Here is a 20,208-nt window from a genome sequence, read left to right on the forward strand (position 1 = left end):
ATAACTGGGTGGGTGGAGTGTAGCAATGGAAAATTGTTCATAAATGTAAAAAATGGAAATGTGTTATTGTAATTGCTTTATAACTTGTGTTGCTATACACTTCCAAAATAAAAAATATGAATAATAAAAAAATAATGCTGGTAACGTTAGCTAGCTCCCTAACATCAGCTATATTGGTCCCCTATTCTGGGCCAGTTCTGCCTAATAAACAGTTTTCTTTCTCTCTGCCAGTCGCATTAAGGAAACACATCAGCTCCCACTGTAGATGAACACTAAACCACTATTCCCACATAAAAATTCACATCATAAAACATTTTACTATTGCTAACACTTTTTTAAATCTCTGCATAAAATGCCATGTGGTGCTTTTTATGTACCATGAACGATGCAGAAAAATATCGAATAACAAGTTTTTAAAAAAAATACAGCAACTGGATAGAAGGGTAAGACTGTAGAATAGAAGGTAAGTTAAGGCTAACCTAGCCAATGCTTTCTAGATAGGTAGCTAAGCTAGCAGGCAATTTCAAACAATAGAATACTATTAGAAGCGTGAATGTCTTAAACACATTAAATTTGTGATTAATTGTTGTTATATAGCCTAAATGGTAGGATAATGTACAAGCTGTCTGTAATGTTTAATCCTTTCCTTTATAATGAACTTTAGCCGTTAGGTGTGTATTGGTAACAACACTGGGTCATTTTACAAGCTAATTTTAATGCTAATGCTCCTGCCTTAGTGCTGAAAAAAACTGTAACTCTAAGTTTACTGTAAATAAACAGCTTTACACCCAAATAAACAGTTTTCAGGAGAGACATCTGTGTAGATAGAGAGAGAGAGAGAGAGAGAGAGAGAGAGAGAGAGAGAGAAAGAGAAACTTCTCCATACCTTCTGTTGTTCAGCTGATCCTGCTCTTCCTCCGCTCCAGCTACAGACCCCGGAAGCTCAGCCTCATCCGGGTTATGTAGAGCCCCGCCCCCTCCCCCGCTATATCACATTATACCCCATCACCGCTAGAGGGAGCCCGCGAGGGAGTCCTCAATACATGGAGCTGAATGGAGCTAAACAGCTAAAACTCTCATTTAAAACACTGTATAACTACTTCTCTGGGGGTTTCCTTTAATTTTACAAAGTAGAACAAAGTATTTCACTAAAATAGAAAATAAAACGTGCCCCTATATTTCCATTTTCTACAACTAATGTATTTTATTTAGTAAATTTACTAGCATTACTGCTACTGATGCTGGAGTAACACACAGAGCTCATTTAAAAGGGATTAAAACTGAAGTTTAAAAGATTTAATAATTATCTCTGCGGAGATGAAACAGTTATAGTTGTTCTGTTTTGAGGAAATTAGTAAAAATTTTATTCTATAAAGTATCAAACATTTATAAATTATTATTTTGCTAAGAATAATAATTTTTAAATGTTTGATACTTTTTAACAAATACTACTAATTACTACGGAAAGGTCAGTGCCGTTGTTAGAGTACTAATTGTGACATTTATTCCGGCAGAAACCTTTTTTAATCTAAATTTCATTTAAAATATTATGGTTACATTTTCTTTGCATTTACCTTCTTGATGTCCTGCCGGTTCTTGAAAAGGAGATCGTACTGCAGCAGATCTTGTTTGTTGCTCACCTTGTCTAAAGTCCTACTGTTTATGTATTCTGATTTACATAAATTGAGGTCATTCACAGCTCCTCCCTGTAAAATCACTCTCTGACATTTGAAACTTCATATGCAAATATCAGTTTAAAACTAATTAATTGTAAAATAAAGAAGGATTTGTTTAAGAGTTTTTTTTGTTAATAGGATGGTAAAAACAAGTTGGGGCATCACTTGAAGTTTACCATCAACAGTGAGGACCAAGTCCATCTGGTACAATTTTAGCATTTATTACATACAGTGTTAAAAAGCCTGTATCAATTTGGTGTAAATTCTTGAACAGTGTTAACTTGCATGGTAAATTTTGTCAGTACAAAATAGTTTGAATATCCATGGTGACCATCACAAAGTGAAGCATTGATTATTTAATACAAGGAGTAAGTGCTTCTCTTTGGGGTGGTCAAAATGGTATTATTGATCAATTAAGTGAAAGCTCACCTTATTCAGTTCATTTTCAGTAATCAAATTTTATTATTCAATTTAAAATTAATTATGGACTACATTATTTCCAATAGAACTAAGCACATTAAGAATCACTTGTTAACATTGGGTTTCTTGGTGTAAAACACTCTTACATATTGAAAGAATCCTGAAGACTTCTTAGTTCTAATGGATCTTTGTATTGAAAAAAGTGTTGAAAAGAAATGTCAACATTGCTACTTTAACAATAGTGCTGACCTTTAAGTAAAATTTGCTATTTGCTAAAAAGTGCTATTTGTAGGGGAGTTCTACGTAACTCAGGCAACCAGATGTGTTTGTCTTATATTTCTACACAGAACCTGATATAATCTGGCAACAGTAGTCTCCAACATCAGTAACTTCTTCCTTTAATATGTACAAAAAAATGTGTAAAAGTTGGCTAATGTTTTGTAGCAGAATGAAAATGCTTGCTGAATGTATTTTGGAAAAGTTAAAAAAGTTTTTATCATTCAATAAAAAATAAACTCTTAAACAAATCCATTTTATTTTACAAATAATTAGTTTAAAACTGATTTTTGCATATGAATTTCAAATGCTTTTACAAGTGTGAAGTACCCTCCTATACAGAAATCAGGATGGTCCATTGTGATGTCAGAGAGTGATTTTACAGGGAGTAGGTGTGAATGACCTCAATTTATGTAAATCTTTCAGAATACATAAAAAGGAGAGCAACAAACAAGATCTACTGCAGTTCGATCTCCTTATTTAGGAATCTGCAGGACATCAAGAAGGTAAATGTAAAGAAAATGTAACAATAATATTTTAAATGAAATTTAGATTAACAAAAGTTTCTACTAAAATCAATGTCACAATCGGTGCTCTAACAACAGCACTGATCTTTCCATAGTAATTAGTAAATGCTGTTTGTTGGAGTTGTACAGGAGCAATCAGAGAATCTCTATAAAGGACAAAACTCACTTCAGAATCTGCTCTGAATCTCAAGCCACTTGACAGAGTCTGGAATGTATAAAAACGTATACACAATTATTTTTAGCAAAAAAATAAAAATTGCACTAATTTCCTCAGAACAAGTATAACTGTTTCATGAATGCAAAGATAATTATTAAAGCTTATAACCTGCAGTTTTAATCATTTTAAACATGTTCTGTGTGCAACTCCAGTATCAGTAGCAGTAATGCTAGTAAATCTACTGAATAAAAAACATTAGTTTTAGAAAATGGAAATATAGAGATATGTTTTCTTTTCTATTTTAGTGAAATACTTTGTTCTACTTTGTAAAATTAAAGGAAAACCCCAGAGAAGTAGTTATACAGTGTTTTAAATGAGAGTTTTAGCTGTTTAGCTCCATTCAGCTCCATGCATTGAGGACTCCCTCGCGGGCTCCCTCTAGCGGTGATGGGGTATACTGTGATATAGCGGGGGAGGGGGCGGGGCTCTACATAACCCGGATGAGGCTGAGCTTCCGGGGTCTGTAGCTGCAGCGCCGGAGGAAGAGCAGGATCAGATGAACTGCAGAAGGTATGGAGAAGTTTCTCTCTCTCTCTCTCTCTCTCTCTTTACACCACCAGCACTGGATCTTCTCCTAGCTCTGCTTAGCAGTCTGTCTGAGATAAATCTGAACTAAATCTGAGATAAATGTGGGTTAAATCTGATCTGGATCAGTCATTAAATCAGGGTCTCTAAACGCACAGTGGTTCAGTCTCAGCATGGATCTGCTTCTGGGTTCAGACTGATAGCGGATCAGAACCAGAACAGATCCTCCAGTTCTTGAGTTCTTCAGTCTGAGTGTGGAACAGATCCGCTGAGCCTTTACTCCTTATTCTGCGTGGTGATCAGGGGGCGTGTGTTCGAATGTCTGGTGCAGCAGCAGCTCCGGGACCTTTCCTTCAAAATAAAAGTCCGCCTGTTAAATATTACATTTAAAAAGAAATAATTAGTTTTAGAAAGTATTGTAGTTAGGTAAGGGTCAGGCACTTTGCCACTAGTGTTTTTATAATAATTATTAGCTTACTGATTTAACAGAAAACTCACTATTTTACTGTAAAAATAAACATAATTAAAAAATCATTTCAAAATGTTCACAGTATCTTTAGCTACACTAAAGATAGTTTTATTAAACAGCCCCTTAACTGATACATTTAATTTAATAATAATAACACGACACATTACATTACATTACATTGTGAATGAAGATACATCAAAATCATATATTTTATCAGAATGTAAAAACTGAGAACAAACAGAATATAGTAATCTGTTATTTGGCTATAATATTTACTACTGAAGCAAGTGTATCACAGCAATAAGTTCTACTGTAACTATATTAATGGATAATAATGTCTGAACTTGTCTTCTAAGAATTAATTGAAGCATAACTTAATAATTTTACAGCGTTTATTACTGTTGTAAGTGTAACAGAGTAAGAAAATACCTTTGTTTTAGATGAACTTCATAAAATGAGGCACTTTAATGCTGTTAAATGAAGTTTTGGCGGCCCCTGCTGTTTAGTGGTGAACTGCAGTTACGCTACGTTTGGTCTTTCTGAGCCACCGTACCTCAGCAGCGGTCTGTGTGTTTCTGTGCTGCGGGTAGGTGCTGAGCTCCGTGTTTTATGAATAAATAGTGGTTAAAAACATGTTTAAACTTAAAAATACTGCTATTAATTCGAGTATAAGGCAGATTAAAAAGTGTTTTTGTAGATAATTCACTGATTTAGGTAATAGTTAAGAGTTTATGAGCTTATTTCTCTCTTCTCTGTTAGAAGTTAAGTGAGACTAACACGAGGCTCAGTTTTCCCTCCACTGTCTGTACCAGCAGAATACAGTGTTGCCAACTCCTCAGTAAGGAAAGTAGCTATTGGCTGTCCTAAAAGTCGCTATAAGTCGCTAAATGACGCCATCGCCTAATTTGCATAATACATGTTTTTGAAGCTGTAAAGGATTAGGGTTGTGGGAGAGAAAAAAGTGTGTAAAAAACACCATAAATGTGTTAGAAATGTTACATATGAAAAACTTCTCTTGCTTTTTAAATAGGTCACTTTTTTACAATAACTTAATTTTTCGTGAATTGCATAAATAATTTTTTTGCCATGTTCTTAAATGTTATTATAAGAGCAGCAGTTAGTCGGAACTGTTATTCTACGTTTTGTTTTTTTAGTTTATTATTATTTTTTTTTTTTGCGTTTTCTTAAGTTTTCTTTATTTTTTAACCTATCCTAGACTAATTATTCAATGGTTCAATACATAGTTTTATTTATTTCTTTATTTTTAGCTTTGTATTTAGCTTTGTTTTATTTTATTTATTTTTTTTACGCTTTCTTTATTTTTAAACCTAGAAAAATTGTTCAATGGTTCAATAGATATTTAGCTTTTTATAAAGAGGCAGACACTGTGGAGGAGGTGAGTGACAGGCTATGTGGTGAATGAGGTGAGTGAATGATTGAGACTGTGTGAGTTAAATTAAGGGATTTCTGTTCGTGTCACTCTGAAGACACAGTTATATTTATACTTCTGCTCTGTAAATACAGAGCAGGGTCAGTCAGCGGCGGCTGTGGGCACGCGCTGTTTATTTACAGTGTGTTGGTGGAGCGGTGTGTGTGTGCTCTGACAGTCAGACTGCACTGTGAGTGGTGTGGGCGGGGCTAACGGCAGCGCCCGCTGCAGCGCGAGGACAGTAACTGAAGAGCGCGTGTTCATCTCAGAGAAATCTTACATCTTACAAAAAAAGTCGCTAGAGGGTCTGAAAAGTCGCTTTATATAGCGACAAAGTCGCTAAGTTGGCAACTGAATATCAGCTAATCCTATTATTATTATTATTATTATTATTATTTGAGAGATTTTTGTTTATTCATTTAGCAGTATATCAGCTAGTCCTATTATTTTTTTTTACTAATTATTATTATTTTGATTTATTTATTCAGCTCTGTCTTAACTGCAGCTGCCACTCAGGTAAAAATAAAAAAAAAGTACATGTTGTTTTCCAGTTGTCACATTGTGTTTAAGTGTTCCTTTATTTTTTTTTGCATATATATAATCACTATTTATACTGGTATTATTTGCCATCCAGATGCACTTGAACTCCATATAAGAAATTTAGGTGAAATCAAAATAAAGGTAAATATAGTTTTGAACCGTTTGTAGTTTGATTTTTAGTAGGTAAAATATTTTGTTTTAGGTAATATCGCCCATCTCTATGTGAAATGCTGAAAAACACTTCATGGGTTTAAATAGTCATATCGCTTTTCAAATCTATAGTCTTTTATTTACTAAATGTGTAGCTACATTTCCAAGTCAACCAATAAGAAGTAATGATATTTAAGGTGGAATTGAAAATTCAGGGAAAATGTTAATTCATTAGCTAGGCTGAGCTAACGTAAAAAGACTAAAAAACATGATACATATTGTTCAGATAGCTGGTTTACAGGCTTAAGTAACATTTAGTTAGAGTTGATGAAATTGTGGGTAACGTTAGCTTCTGTAAAACTGCAGCAGGTCTCGGAGCTTCTGCTGCTCTCTGGCTCCGGAGATGAAGTTGGGAAATTACAGATAAAGATATTTATAAGATAAAATGAGACACCTTTATTGTAAACAAAAAGGGAAGTCTATATAGTACAGTATTAATTGTATGGATTAGTGTATTTCAGTGTATTGTGAGATACTAAAGTAGTAGTCAAACATGGTATTCAGTAGTGGACAGCAGCAGAGTTTATTCTACATATATTTTGCGGCTGCAGCCTGCTGACAGTCTACTGCAGAACAAGCTAAACTCCATATTATAATGTCTATGGATTTAGAATGAGACAAAAGTACAGAAGCTTTTATGGTACCGGTAATATAAAGGTGTCCCAGTATTTCCCATATAGTATAACTGATTTAGTTAATTCTCTTAATTTCAGTTAATTAACAAGCTTTTATTTTAATACACTAAATTATTTCTTCTTTTTTTTTCTTTTCAGAAATGAAAATATTATAGGATTTCTCTTGAAATCTATGAAAGAGGTGAAGCACAAGCCATCCTGAAGAATCTCCAGAACACGCAGAAATTGTTTGATACATTTAACAGACAGAGGAAACAGAGGAAAGTCCCGACATGGAGAAACATCAGCACTCTGTCAATAGTTTTACTAAACAGAGTGATCTCAAAAAACACCAGCGCATTCACACAGGAGAGAAACCGTATCACTGCTCAGACTGTGGAAAGAGTTTTAATCATCAGAGTAATCTCAAAATGCACCAGCGCATTCACACAGGAGAGAAACCATATCACTGCTCAGACTGTGGGAAGAGTTTTACTCAACATAATACTCTCAAAATGCACCAGCGCATTCACACAGGAGTGAAACCGTATCACTGCTCAGACTGTGGGAAGAGTTTTACTCAACATAATACTCTCAAAATGCACCAGCGCATTCACACAGGAGAGAAACCGTATCACTGCTCAGACTGTGGGAAGAGTTTTACTCAGCAGAATACTCTCAAAAAACACCAGCGCATTCACACAGGAGTGAAACCGTATCACTGCTCAGACTGTAGAAAGAGTTTTACTCTACAGAGTACTCTCAAAAAACACCAGCGCATTCACACAGGAGAGAAACCGTATCACTGCTCAGACTGTGGGAAGAGTTTTACTTTACAGAGTACTCTCAAAAAACACCAGCGCATTCACACAGGAGAGAAACCTTATTACTGCTCAGACTGTTGGAAGAGTTTTAATCGACAGTGTACTCTCAAAAAACACCAGCGCATTCACACAGGAGAGAAACCATATTACTGCTCAGACTGTGGGAAGAGTTTTACTGAACAGGGTACTCTCAAAATCCACCAGCGCATTCACACAGGAGAGAAACCGTATCACTGCTCAGACTGTGGGAAGAGTTTTACTACACAGAGTCATCTCAAAAAACACCAGCGCATTCACACAGGAGAGAGACCGTATCACTGCTCAGACTGTGGGAAGAGTTTTACTACACAGAGTCATCTCAAAAATCACCAGCGCATTCACACAGGAGAGAAACCGTATCACTGCTCAGACTGTGGAAAGAGTTTTAATCAACAGAATGATCTCAAAATACACCAGCGCATTCACACAGGAGAGAAACCGTATCACTGCTCCTACTGTGGAAAGAGTTTTACTCAACAGAGTAATCTAAAAACACACCAGCGCATTCACACAGGAGAGAAACCGTATCATTGCTCAGACTGTGGGAAGAGTTTTGCTGAACAGAGTCATCTCAAACTGCACCAGTGCATTTAGCAATGCCTTTTTACAGGTTTAGCAAAATGAATCTATTCCGGCGATGATGTTTATTGAATTTCGTTTTATGTTTTCATGTATGTTTGAATACCTACATTAGTTAATGCCTACAGAGATCTCCACCACTTAGTCGAATGTGTTGTGGTTTAATAAGTTTTTAAACACCGAATCATACGTGTTACCGCTAACTTTATAAATTAAGAACAAATATTTTATAATCCTGATATGTTGAACCTTTTTCATGATATGAATGTTAAAAAATGGTAAAAACTTTACTGATTTACAGGTGCACTGCATTGGCCTTTAGAACTAATAATATATTTAAAGAGTGTGGATTTGCTTAGTTGAGTATGCCTTGCCATAAGTAAGAAAGGGTTAATTAGGTGAGTTCATATATCGAATTCTGACAGTGTTCATTTAAAGCGGCGGAACGTTTATTGTCTTTATGGTTTACGTGCTTTGCAGCGCAGTAAACTTGCAGACCAATCACGTGTGCTGTAAGATCACCACACGCTCTCCTCTGCCAATCAGATCTGTGCAGATGCGAGAGCGCGGAGCCACATGTAACATGGAGGAGGCCGGATGCTAACGCAAGTCAGTTTTATTAGACATATTACAAACCAAGAAACTAGGACAAGAAAATAAACACTATGACTATAAAACAAAGGACTAAACCCGGTCAAAACAAACAAAGAAGTAAAATAAACTAACAAAGAATCAAACAATATAAAGAAAACAAACCAGAACTCTGTAGACAAAACACAGATTAACATCCAGACAGGGTTGAACAGGACAGCATGAAACAAAAAGCACGGCAGAGAACAAAGGAGAACATAGGGTATTTATACACAGGCACACACTAGGGACACCTGAGGAGGTAATGAGGGGGTGGAGTTACATATGAGATCGGAGGGGTTACCGATGACAGGACGGGGCTAAGGCAGAGACAAGACCAAAACAAAAACAGAGCCATGTGAAGCACATGAATGACATGGGGAAGTAAACAAAACAAGAGAACAGAGGACAAGAGCAGGAAGGAACCAAAAAAAAGGAAAGACACTAGACAGACACAGACTAAGGTGTGACATAACCTCCCCCCAACGGCACCACTATCAGAGGCGCCAAGAGAGGGAGAACAGAGGACAGGACAAGACTGGACTAAGGACTAGACATGGGACATGAGGGAAGGCTGGAGAGTGGAAAGAAAGAGACTGGACAAGGGACTTGAACTGAACTGGGAACGTGGACTGGACAGGGAGCTGGACCCTAGACTGGGACGGAGACTGGACGCTAAAAAGAGATGGAGACCAGGGACGAGAAAAAAGAACAGACAAAAGGATGCACAGGGGGCTGAGACTGGACAGAGGGCCAAACGCTAGACAGGGATGGAGACTGTACTGGGGACTGGACAGGACCGGGCATGGGGACAGGTACTAAAACAGGAACTGAGACTAATATGGTGATGGGGACAGGAACCGAAAAATTACCAAACACGGGAACTGGAACACAGACAGTAACGGGGACCAAGACAGGTAGAGACGAGGATACATGCATCAACATTAAAGACCCAGGACTGGCAAAAGTCTGAGGGGCCAGCCTGGGCACCGTTCTAGGAGCTGGTAAAGGAGACCTTGGTGCAGGCCTAGGAGCCCGTGACCTGGGGGCTGTTCCACGAAGCGAGCTTAAAAAAGTGGTGCTTATTTGAGTAAGCCTCGCTTGAGTTAGCCAAACAATTCCAGCTAGTTCCGTTCCACTAACACAATCCAGACTCAACCTGTTCCCACTAATTCAAGCCAGGCTTTTGTAATCAAGGCTTGTGCACGTGCACACGGTATTTACACAGCCTCAGTAATCGAGCCCTGAAAAATCGAGAAACATGTTCAAAGAGGTGAAGGAATGCGCTGTTTTTTTTTCTCTCCTGCTGAAAAGGAGTGACTATTTGATGAATATAAAGACATAATTGTGAGGAAAGGAAACATTTCTTGTGTTATTAAAATTCATTATGAAAATTACAGACCGATTAAGTGTGTAAGCCTATGTAATCCATTCCTTGGCTTTCCAAAATGCTATAGTAAATTAGGAAAAATGATAATTATTTTCGGATTTAGACGCAACATTGGGGATTAAAATTAACATGGCAGCTGGTCAAGGTTAAATATAAAAATATACCAGAATGGTAAGTGTAATTCCAATTGGTTAGTCTAATGTGCAGGGAAATGTTTAATTACACATTTTAGTGTGTATTATGATATAAATTAACTGCATTAAATATTTTATCAACCAGAAAAAAACAGCTGTTGCTGCTACTGGTGGTGATGTCAATCACTGCCTACAGCCTTCAATGTTGGCTGCTCTTTTTATAGCCTGCATTTTTTTGCTAATTTTTTGCTAATCACCTGTGTAGTGGAGGTTTTCTGCATCGCTTGGACACACACACACACACACACACACACACACACTACCCCCACTTTATGGTCTATAAGGAACTTCAACCCCCAGAACACTCTAAAAGCCTTGGAGTAATCTTTTTCAAACAGCCTTAAATTTCAAAATGACATTTCCTGACTATTTCTTCACTCAGCCTCGCTCAAGAGCCCTAAATGCAAGTTTAGGGTAAATATTTTTAAATTCTTTTGACATTCCTTCAGACGCTGTCAGTCGTAAACCTGGATAAAGGACCGTTTAATTTTTAAACATCTGGAACTGTGCACAATTGTGCACCAAATATTATACCAATTTAGGGGTTTGTGCTTAGTTATTTCTGCAATCACTTAGAAATAAGATTCATGAAGTTAGGAGAAATGTTCTAAGCTTGGAATTCCATTTTTAACATTGCAGACCACAAGTCAGTGGGCTGATAAGCGACTCTTTTTCACCAACCTCTCCCACGGTCGTAAATTCCGGCCAGCAGCTTTGTCTAAACATTCACTGCAGAGGGAATGTAATTTTTCACTAAGAATTACTTAAAATATAGATTGACTATATAAAAAAAGGTGTTTTACAGATATTTACCAAATGCCACTTCTGGTATATGTGTTTGGATATGTCCTGATTAAATTTTCCTATTGAAGTCTGAATCAGCAAGGTTTAACTAGCATTTGATAATTTAGCTATATTTGGTTATTAGTGGTTTAACCATGTTGTATCTTTTAAGTGATTTAATTGGGTTTAAATAATAACATGACTCTTGATCTCTTTTTGACAAGGTACCATCCATTGTTGTATTTCTAAGATTATCTTGTGATGGTAAGATTGTTGTTTCCTGAATTTATCCTCACAAACTGGTATGCTGAAGACCGTATTTTGATCCACTGTTTAATTGAGTTTTCTTTTGGTTTGGTCTATTAGTAAAATAAAAAAATCTTTCACTAGCTGAAGCATGGTGACCATGTGGGGGTGTTTTATGGCCCTTTGTGAACAGATCATCTTCCTCGCCAAAGTTTGAAATTGCTCCTAGACCAATTAAAACACAGACACTTGGGCCACAGAGCCAATCGTAGTTATGGGCAGAGAGTTTTGGAGTCAGTTGAGGAGAGAAGTGCAGAAAGATGAGGGCAGATAGAGAGCAGTTGGAGAAGAGAGATTAGGGAGCCCAGAGATGGAGGAAGGATAGACAGAGAGGAGTTTGGAGTTTAGTTTTTTTGACTAGTTTAGTTTAGTCAGCTTAGTTTAGCATTCTTAGTACAACTCATTTAACCTTTTTCAAGCATAATGGTATTAGTTATTCTAGTTTAAATAACTAAGCTAATTTATGATCTACGGAGTTCTTCTGCTCGCCAAAATAGTTAATTCAGTAAACCAACTAGACCAACCGACGGATCACCGAAAGGGTACGCCAGGCGAGCCAGCTCAGGGGAAAGGTTCTCCCTGTGCATAGATTAGAAGTGGGTGTCGACCAGGTGCGCCGCTGGCCTACAGAGCACTATCTTTACCCTGCGGATGGGTCCACGTTGGACCTGCTAGGGGTGCAAGAGGTCAGCCGAATAAGAGGTTTAAACAGCGGACCGAACCGATGGGGGACCCCCTTTGTGGACGTCTCAGAGTAAGGCAGTCTGGGTATATCTTTCACTAATTGGTGTTTCGGTTGGTCAAGTCTAGTTTGGTTATTGTCCTCTTTTCTTAGTATAGATTCATTTTCAGTTGTTGGGCGAGAAGGATTTTCTTTGTAGGTCCTAAAATATCTTAATTATCTACATATTTTAGTGTTCTCATTTGATTGTTTTGACCTCATTACATTTACACCCTTATTTAGAAATGCTCACTTAATAGTTCTAGTAATTTGTTATTCCTTTCATACCAGTATTATGTCTTTGTTCTTTTAGTTCTCATTTATCATTCTACACTATGGTTTGATATCTAATGGCTACATTTATGACTTTTTAATGAATTATTTACTCATATCTGTGCGATTTAATAAAATACTTTTATATTACAAAACCTGTAATTTCAGTGTTTTCTGGATAACTTGGTTATGAGAATTTCTGTCACCTGTAGAAACCACACCCTGAGATGACTTGTTATTAATTAATTTGATTAATTAATTAATTAATTAATCTAATTAAATTAATTTAATAACTGGTGCCCAATTAAAAATATTTCAACATCTCAATTAGCACCAGGTATTAAACCACTGAGCCCGCTACACAACCATTTTCTGACTATCCCCACTTAGTATCTGCAGGTGGCCATTAACAATTAATTAAATTAATAAGTAAACCCAACAAATCCCTGCTTTAATAAATTGTTATTTTGCTGATAATGAAGTAACCTGTCTCTCTATACTTTATCTCTACTTCGGGCTTCCATCAAAAGAATCCAGGGGGAAGTGTGAATTTCCCCAACACTAGCTAGCTAAAACATTCCACACAAATAAAGTAGTTAACATTAGCTAACCTAGCTAGCTAAAACATTCCACACTGAAATAAAGTAGTTAACTTTAACTAATGTAGCTAACTAAAACATTCCACACTGAAGTAAATTAGTTAACATAAGCTAATGTAGCTAACTAAAACATTCCACGCTAAAATAGAGTAGTTAACATTAGCTAACCTAGCTAGCTAAAACATTCCACACTGAAATAAAGTAGTTAATATTAGTTAACCTAGCTAGGTAAATCTTTCCACTTTGAAATAAAGTAAACATTAGCTAACCTAGCTAGCTAAAACATTCCACACTGAAATAAAGTATTTAGCATTAGCTAACCTAGCTACCTAAAACATTCCACACTAAATTAAAGTAGTTAACATTTGCTAACCTAGCTAGCTAAAACATTCCACACTTAAATAAAGTAGTTAACATTAGCTAACCTAGCTAGCTAAAACATTCCACCCTGAAATAGAGTAGTTAACATTAGCTAACCTAGCTAGCTAAAACATTCCACACTGAAATAAAGTAGTTAACATTACCTAACCTAGCTAGCTAAAACATTCCACCCTGAAATAAAGTAGTTAACATTAGCTAACCTAGCTGGCTAAATCTTTCCACTCTGAAATAAAGTAGTTAACATTAGCTAACCCAGATAGCTAAACCATTCCACAGTGAAATAAAGTGGTTAACATTAACTTACCTAGCTAGATAATTTTTTTCACTCTGAAACAAAGTAAACATTAGCTAATCTAGCTTACTAAAACATTCCACACTGAAATATCGTTAACATTAGCTAACCTAGCCGGCTAATTCTTTCCACTCTGAAATAAAGTGGTTAACATTAGCTTTTGTAGCTAGCTAAAACATTCCACAGTGAAATAAAGTAGTTAACATTAGCTAACCTAGCTAGCTGAAACATTCCACACTTAAATAAAGTAGTTAATATTAGTTAACCTAGCTAGCTAAATCTTTCCACTTTGAAATAAAGTAAACATTAACTAACCTAGCTAGCTGAAACATTTCACACTGAAATAAAGTAGTTAACATTAGCTAACATAGCTAGCTAAATAATTCCACTCTGAAATAAAGTGGTTAACATTAGCTAACCTAGCTAGCTAAATCTTTTCATTCTGAAATAAAGTAAACATTAGCTAACCTAGCTAGCTAAAACATTCCACACTGAAATAAAATAGTTAACATAAGCTAACTTAGCTAAAACATTCCACACTGAAATAAAGTAGTTACCATTAGCTAACTTAGCTAGCTAAAACATTCCACACTGAAATAAAGTAGTTACCATTAGCTAACCTAGCTAGCTAAATCTTTCCGTACAGAAATAAAGTAGTCAAAATTAGCTAACCTAGCTAGCTAAAACATTCCACACTAAAATATAGTTAACATAAACTAACCTAGCTAGCTAAATCTTTTCACTCTGAAATAAAGTAAACAGCTAATCTAGCTAACTAAAAAAATCCACTCTGAAATTGAGTAGATAACATTAGCTAACCTATCTAGCTAAAACATTCCACACCGAAATAAAGTAGTTAACATTTGCTAACCTAGCTAGCTAAAACATTCCACACTGAAATTAAGTAGTTAACATTAGCCAACCTAGCTAGCTAAAACATTCCACACTTAAATAAAGTAGTTAACATTAGCTAGCCTAACTAGCTAAAACATTCCACACTAAAATAAATTAGTTAACATTAGCTAACCTAGCTAGCTTAATCATTCCACACTGAAATAAAGCATTTAGCATTAGCTTACCTAGCTAGCTAAAATATTCCTCACTGAAATAAAGTAGTTAACATTAGCTAACCTAGCTAGCTAAAACATTCCATACTGAAATAAAGCATTTAGCATTAGCTTACCTAGCTAGCTAAAATATTCCACACTGAAATAAAGTAGTTAACATTAGCTAATGTAGCTAGCTAAAACATTCCACATTAAAATAAAGCAGTAAACATTAGCTTATCTAGCTAACTAAAAAATTCCACTCTGAAATTGAGTAGATAACATTAGCTAACCTATCTAGCTAAAACATTCCACACTAAATTAAAGTAGTTAACATTTGCTAACCTAGCTAGCTATAACATTCCACACTTAAATAAAGTAGTTAACATTAGCTAACCTAGCTAATGTAGCTAGCTAAATCTTTTCACTTTGAAATAAAGTTAACATTAGCTACCCTAGCTAGCTAAAACATCCCACACTGAAATAAATTGTTAAAACTACCTAAAGTAGCTAGCTGAAACAGTACACACTGAAATAAAGTAATTAATATTAGCTAACCTAGCTAGCTAAAACATTCCACACTGAAATAAAATAGTTAATATTAGCTAACCTAGCTAGCTATAAAGATTCCACACTGAAATAAAGTAGTTCAAATTACCTAAAGTTGCTAGCTAAATTTTTTCACTCTGAAATAAAGTAGTTAACATTAGCTAGCCTAGCTAGCTAAAACATTCCACACTGAAATAAAGTAGTTAACATTAGCTAACGTAGCTAGCTAAAACATTCCACACTGAAATAAAGTAGTTAACATTAGCTAACGTAGCTAGCTGAAACATTCCACACTGAAATAAAGTAGTTAACATTAACTAACCTAGCTAGCTAAATCAATCAACTCTGAAATAAAGTGGTTGACATTAGCTTACCTGGCTAGCTAAATCATTCCACACTGAAATGTAGTTGACATTACCAAACATTAGCTAACCTTGCTGAGAGGGGTCTGTGTGCAACAGGGGCTTCACAGTGCACATGCAATGTCAAGCCCCGGAAATGCACTCTCAAGCGCTACACTCACAATGCTTTTAGACAAACTCCCTTCAAATAAAATATAATTTATTATTTTTGTTTAAATTCCCCTTTATACACCAGAATGTCAGTGCAAGGTATGATAAAATACGAAGATGTACATGTTTAATACAAATAAAGTTTAGTACAAACAATATAAACCATATAAAATGTTGACTCAACCTAAAATTGATGTGCACAAATATTTTTATATCAGCGCTATAAACTAGGATTTAGAGGAGGAGTTATCTGCGATAACTAAAAGTCAATCAAAAATACAAGACAATTTAGATATAACCGGTTAATTAATATTAATATCTATACTGCTCTCATCATTTACACTTGCTAGCTGTTGTCATGTCTGTTACCGTTTGTAAAATTGCAAAACACACTATGGATTTAAAAACTCTTATAAATCTTCAGAAGCGTAAAAGTGTAAAAAAGAGCTTGAAAGTGCATTTCAGGGGCTGGGTGGTGGTCACGCCCACGCCCACACCTAATTTCATTAAAATGACCTAAAGTAGCTAGCTAAAACATTCCACACTAAAATAAAGTAGTTAACATTAGCTAACCTAGCTAACTAAAACATTCCACACTAAAATAAAGTAGTTAATATTAGCTAACCTAGCTAACTAAAACATTCCACACTAAAATAACGTAGTTAATATTAGCTATCCTAGCTAGCTAAATAATTACACACTTAAATACAGTAGTTAAAATAAGCTAACCTAACTAGCCAAATCTTTCCACTTTGAAATGAAGTAAAAATTGGCTAATCTAGCTAGCTGAAACATTCCACACTGAAATATAGTTAACATTAGCTAACTTTGCTAGCTAAACAATTCCACTCTGAAATAAAGTATTTAACATTAGTTAACCTAGCTAGCTAGATCGTTCCACTTTTAAATAAATTAGACATTAGCTAACCTAGCTAATTACAACATTCCACACTGAAATAAAGTGGTTACATTTAGCTAACCTAGCTAGCTAAAACATTCCACACTGAAATAAAATATTTTCTAAGAACATCTCAGTAAGACGGGTTATTGTTAGTTGTTGAGGTTGTCTGTCAGTTTAAAGTATAGTTTGCTAGCAACCATTTTCTGATTATCACCACTTAATATCTGCAGGTTCCCATTAACAATTAATTAAATTAATAAGTAATACCAACAAATTACACTTCTTACTAGTTGTTTCTAAGTTGATTTCTGCTCGCATTGCAGTCCTTATTAATTACTTTAATACTTAATTGTTATAAGACATATTAAAAACAAGTTAATACATTTTTACCCCCAGTTACAATGACTAGTATGAAGTACTTTTTCATGAAGCAATGTTTACCCAGCTATTAAAACACTCACTGATGTTATTCGCTCCTGCACAGTCACAAAGCCTTTTGCAGATCTGATCTGAGAAGCTTTGTCTCAATGCTTGATGGACAGACTATGTTTGCTGCCTTTTCCACAATTATTTGTCTTACATGCATGTTGCATGTCCTGTAAATGTCAGTGTTGGCATTTATGTATGCTTTCTCATTTTTAATCTATATGATTTTTAAACATATAGGTCTGATCCAGGGTCACTTTTCCCTCTGTCAGGTATAAAGTAAACACTGACGACTCATCCCTCAGTGCACAGAGGGGATAAGTTGTGAGATCAGCTGACACCGTCTCTTCGAAAGTGAAGGATACTGCAGTTGTTTGGGTCACTTTCGCAACACATTTTAGGTGAGTGTAACATCCTCTCTGGTAGGGCGAAGCTCTTCCAAAGTTTTGTTCCATCTAAAAAAATAAATAAATGCATAGCCACAATCATAATCTCTTCATTATAATTCAGGTATAAAACAGATCTATAAACTCATTTTGACTAGTCTTGTTAGCAGGATCATTAATGTTGTTTTTAATAGTAATATGTTTCCATTGATTTACATGAAATCTCACTTACATAATTCTCATTTTTACTACTGAAAATTCTATTCAATACCTTAAATTAGCATTAGTATTATTTAGAAATCCCTTACAGAAGTGTGGAATTTTACTAGTAAAAAAGTGATTATAGACAAGGGAAGTTTAATGTAAATCAGATAACTCCGTGTAGATATCTATATTTTATTTCTCCATATAAAAAATACACTTTTTTCTAGTGAAAAATAATTTTAGAGATATTTGATATCAGATGAATAAACATTTGTATAATCAGAATTTATAATTAATATGGGTTGAGATGGATTGGATTGATTTGTACTAATAAAACATATTAAATAATATTAGATAACTGTAACTGGAGTTTTTACTGTTTTCCCATTTAAATCCATTTTTCATACAACCGCTTGCAAATGTAAAAATACAACATAGCCATGTAAAGCCGTTTTAGCCTAAAGCCACACCAGCTATACAACTCTGGTTTCAGATATTACCTCATATCCTCAATGTAGTTCTGACTTACCATTGATTTACATTGGATTTTACTTTTTTTTTTACTGGAAAAAACTCCAGTTACAGATATATACAATGACTTTGAATTACAATTTCTACTAATAAAAATATATTTCTACTTTGATCTTATTTTAATATATTTTTAATTTATTATCATTAGTGTAAAATACAATTTACCAATCTAAATTCCAAAATTTCGTAAATATAATAATAATAATAATAATAACAAGGCTAATGATTTACATTGAAATAGATTCTCTTTTATCTACTAGTAGCAATTGAATTTGCAGATATTTTGAAGGAAATTGTAATTGGTAAAACCCCAGTTATAAATAGGAAAAATATTATTAACACTAAAACCTGAACTATACAAACCCAAAATTAAATTTAAAAAAATATGGCACTAGGTAGAATTATAGTGAATAAACCTGTAACTGGAGTTCTTACTAATAAAAATACTAGACTTCAGAATAACTGAATGGGTATTTAATCCCTTTTTCCCCACAAGAAAGGCAACAAACAATTCCAAATTGTCCTGACAAATGATTGTCCAGCGATTTACACTATTTATTCTATAGTCAAACTTTCGTTTTAGTTGATTTGAGTGTAGTATAGTGTAATCCACAGTGTAATTAATGTAAAACATGGAGCAAGATAACTACAAGATACATTAAACATTAAAAGTGCTACATTCAAATGCAAATATGAGAACAATAAAATGATTTGCTTCCAATGTGTATTATATGTATTAAAAAATAACAATTTAAATAACGAATACTAAACTCTGATAATAAAATTGATAGACCATTCATTTAATGCAATCCAAAATATCTATATATTTAAACGAAACACTGATTTATTTTTAGTGGCATTCTTTGGTGAACTGGGCATGAAGGAGTTTGTTCAGAGATCTTTCTCTTGTTCACAGTGGATGGCTCTGACCCTGCTGCACTTTTGTTGCATGGTTCTAATGAGGCCTCTTCATCTGCAAGATGCAGTAATGAGACCGGTTACAGTTTGATTTTTTGTAATTTTTAGTAAATGTTGTTTAATTTGAATGTTTTAAACATTCCAATTTAATGCGACATCTTGTATTCACTGAACTTTTAATATAATATAAAATATGAATATAAAACTAAAAATATTATTTGAAAGGGAGAATTATAAAATGAACTTTACACTAAAAATATTATTTGAAAGGGAGAATTATACAATTAGAATTGTTTCTGTTACACAAATTCTGCAGCTGCAGCCTGCTGACTGTTAAGATATAAGTATATATTATAATGTCTATGGAGTTAGAATAAAAGTTCTGAAACTTTTATGGTTGTTTTGTCCATATAGTGAAACTGATCTAGGTACTTTTGGATAATTTACCTGCTTTTATTTTAATGTACAATTCATTCATTTTTGTTTTTTCCAGAAATAAAAATATTCCTGGTTTTCTCCAGAAATTCATCACTACCAACAACCAGGATAATTAACAAAAAGCAAAGTTAAACTGCTGAAAGAGGTGAAGCACAAGCCGTCCTGAAGAATCTCCAGAACACGCAGAAATCGTTTGCCACATTAAACAGACAAATGAAGCCAAGTCCTGACATGGAGAAACATCAGCACTCTGTCAAGAGTTTTACTAAACTGAGTGCTCTCAAAAATCACCAGCGCATTCACACAGGAGAGAAACCGTATTACTGCTCAGACTGTGGGAAGAGTTTTACTAAACAGAGTGATCTCAAAACACACCAGTGCGT

At 34.8% G+C, this 20,208-nt stretch overlaps 2 protein-coding genes across 5 annotated transcripts in view; both read left to right on the plus strand.

Moving 5' to 3' along the window:
* LOC125801252 (zinc finger protein 271-like) overlaps positions 1–8,578 on the plus strand; it is a 37,929-nt gene extending 29,351 nt beyond the window's left edge. Inside the window, exons 1-2 of one of the 2 annotated variants that reach the window (XM_049477680.1) lie at positions 3,591–3,626; positions 7,063–8,578. In XM_049477680.1, coding sequence (XP_049333637.1) covers positions 7,197–8,360 — 1,164 coding nt within the window. In that variant the 5' untranslated portion in view covers positions 3,591–3,626; positions 7,063–7,196 and the 3' untranslated portion in view covers positions 8,361–8,578. Of the gene's footprint in view, positions 1–3,590; positions 3,627–7,062 lie in introns of those variants that run through there. The other variant, XM_049477679.1, reaches the window with a different exon arrangement.
* LOC111190033 (zinc finger protein 239-like) overlaps positions 1–20,208 on the plus strand; it is a 269,476-nt gene that overhangs the window by 219,667 nt on the left and 29,601 nt on the right. The window contains exon 1 of one of the 3 annotated variants that reach the window (XM_049478122.1): positions 17,680–17,749. The exons of the other annotated variants lie outside the window; for them this stretch is intronic. The gene's annotated coding sequence lies outside the window, so the exon portion shown is untranslated. Of the gene's footprint in view, positions 1–17,679; positions 17,750–20,208 lie in introns of those variants that run through there. 3 annotated transcript variants of the gene reach the window in all.

This window comes from Astyanax mexicanus, chromosome 4 (genome assembly GCF_023375975.1).
Source record: "Astyanax mexicanus isolate ESR-SI-001 chromosome 4, AstMex3_surface, whole genome shotgun sequence".
Classification (NCBI taxonomy): Eukaryota; Metazoa; Chordata; class Actinopteri; order Characiformes; family Acestrorhamphidae; genus Astyanax; species Astyanax mexicanus.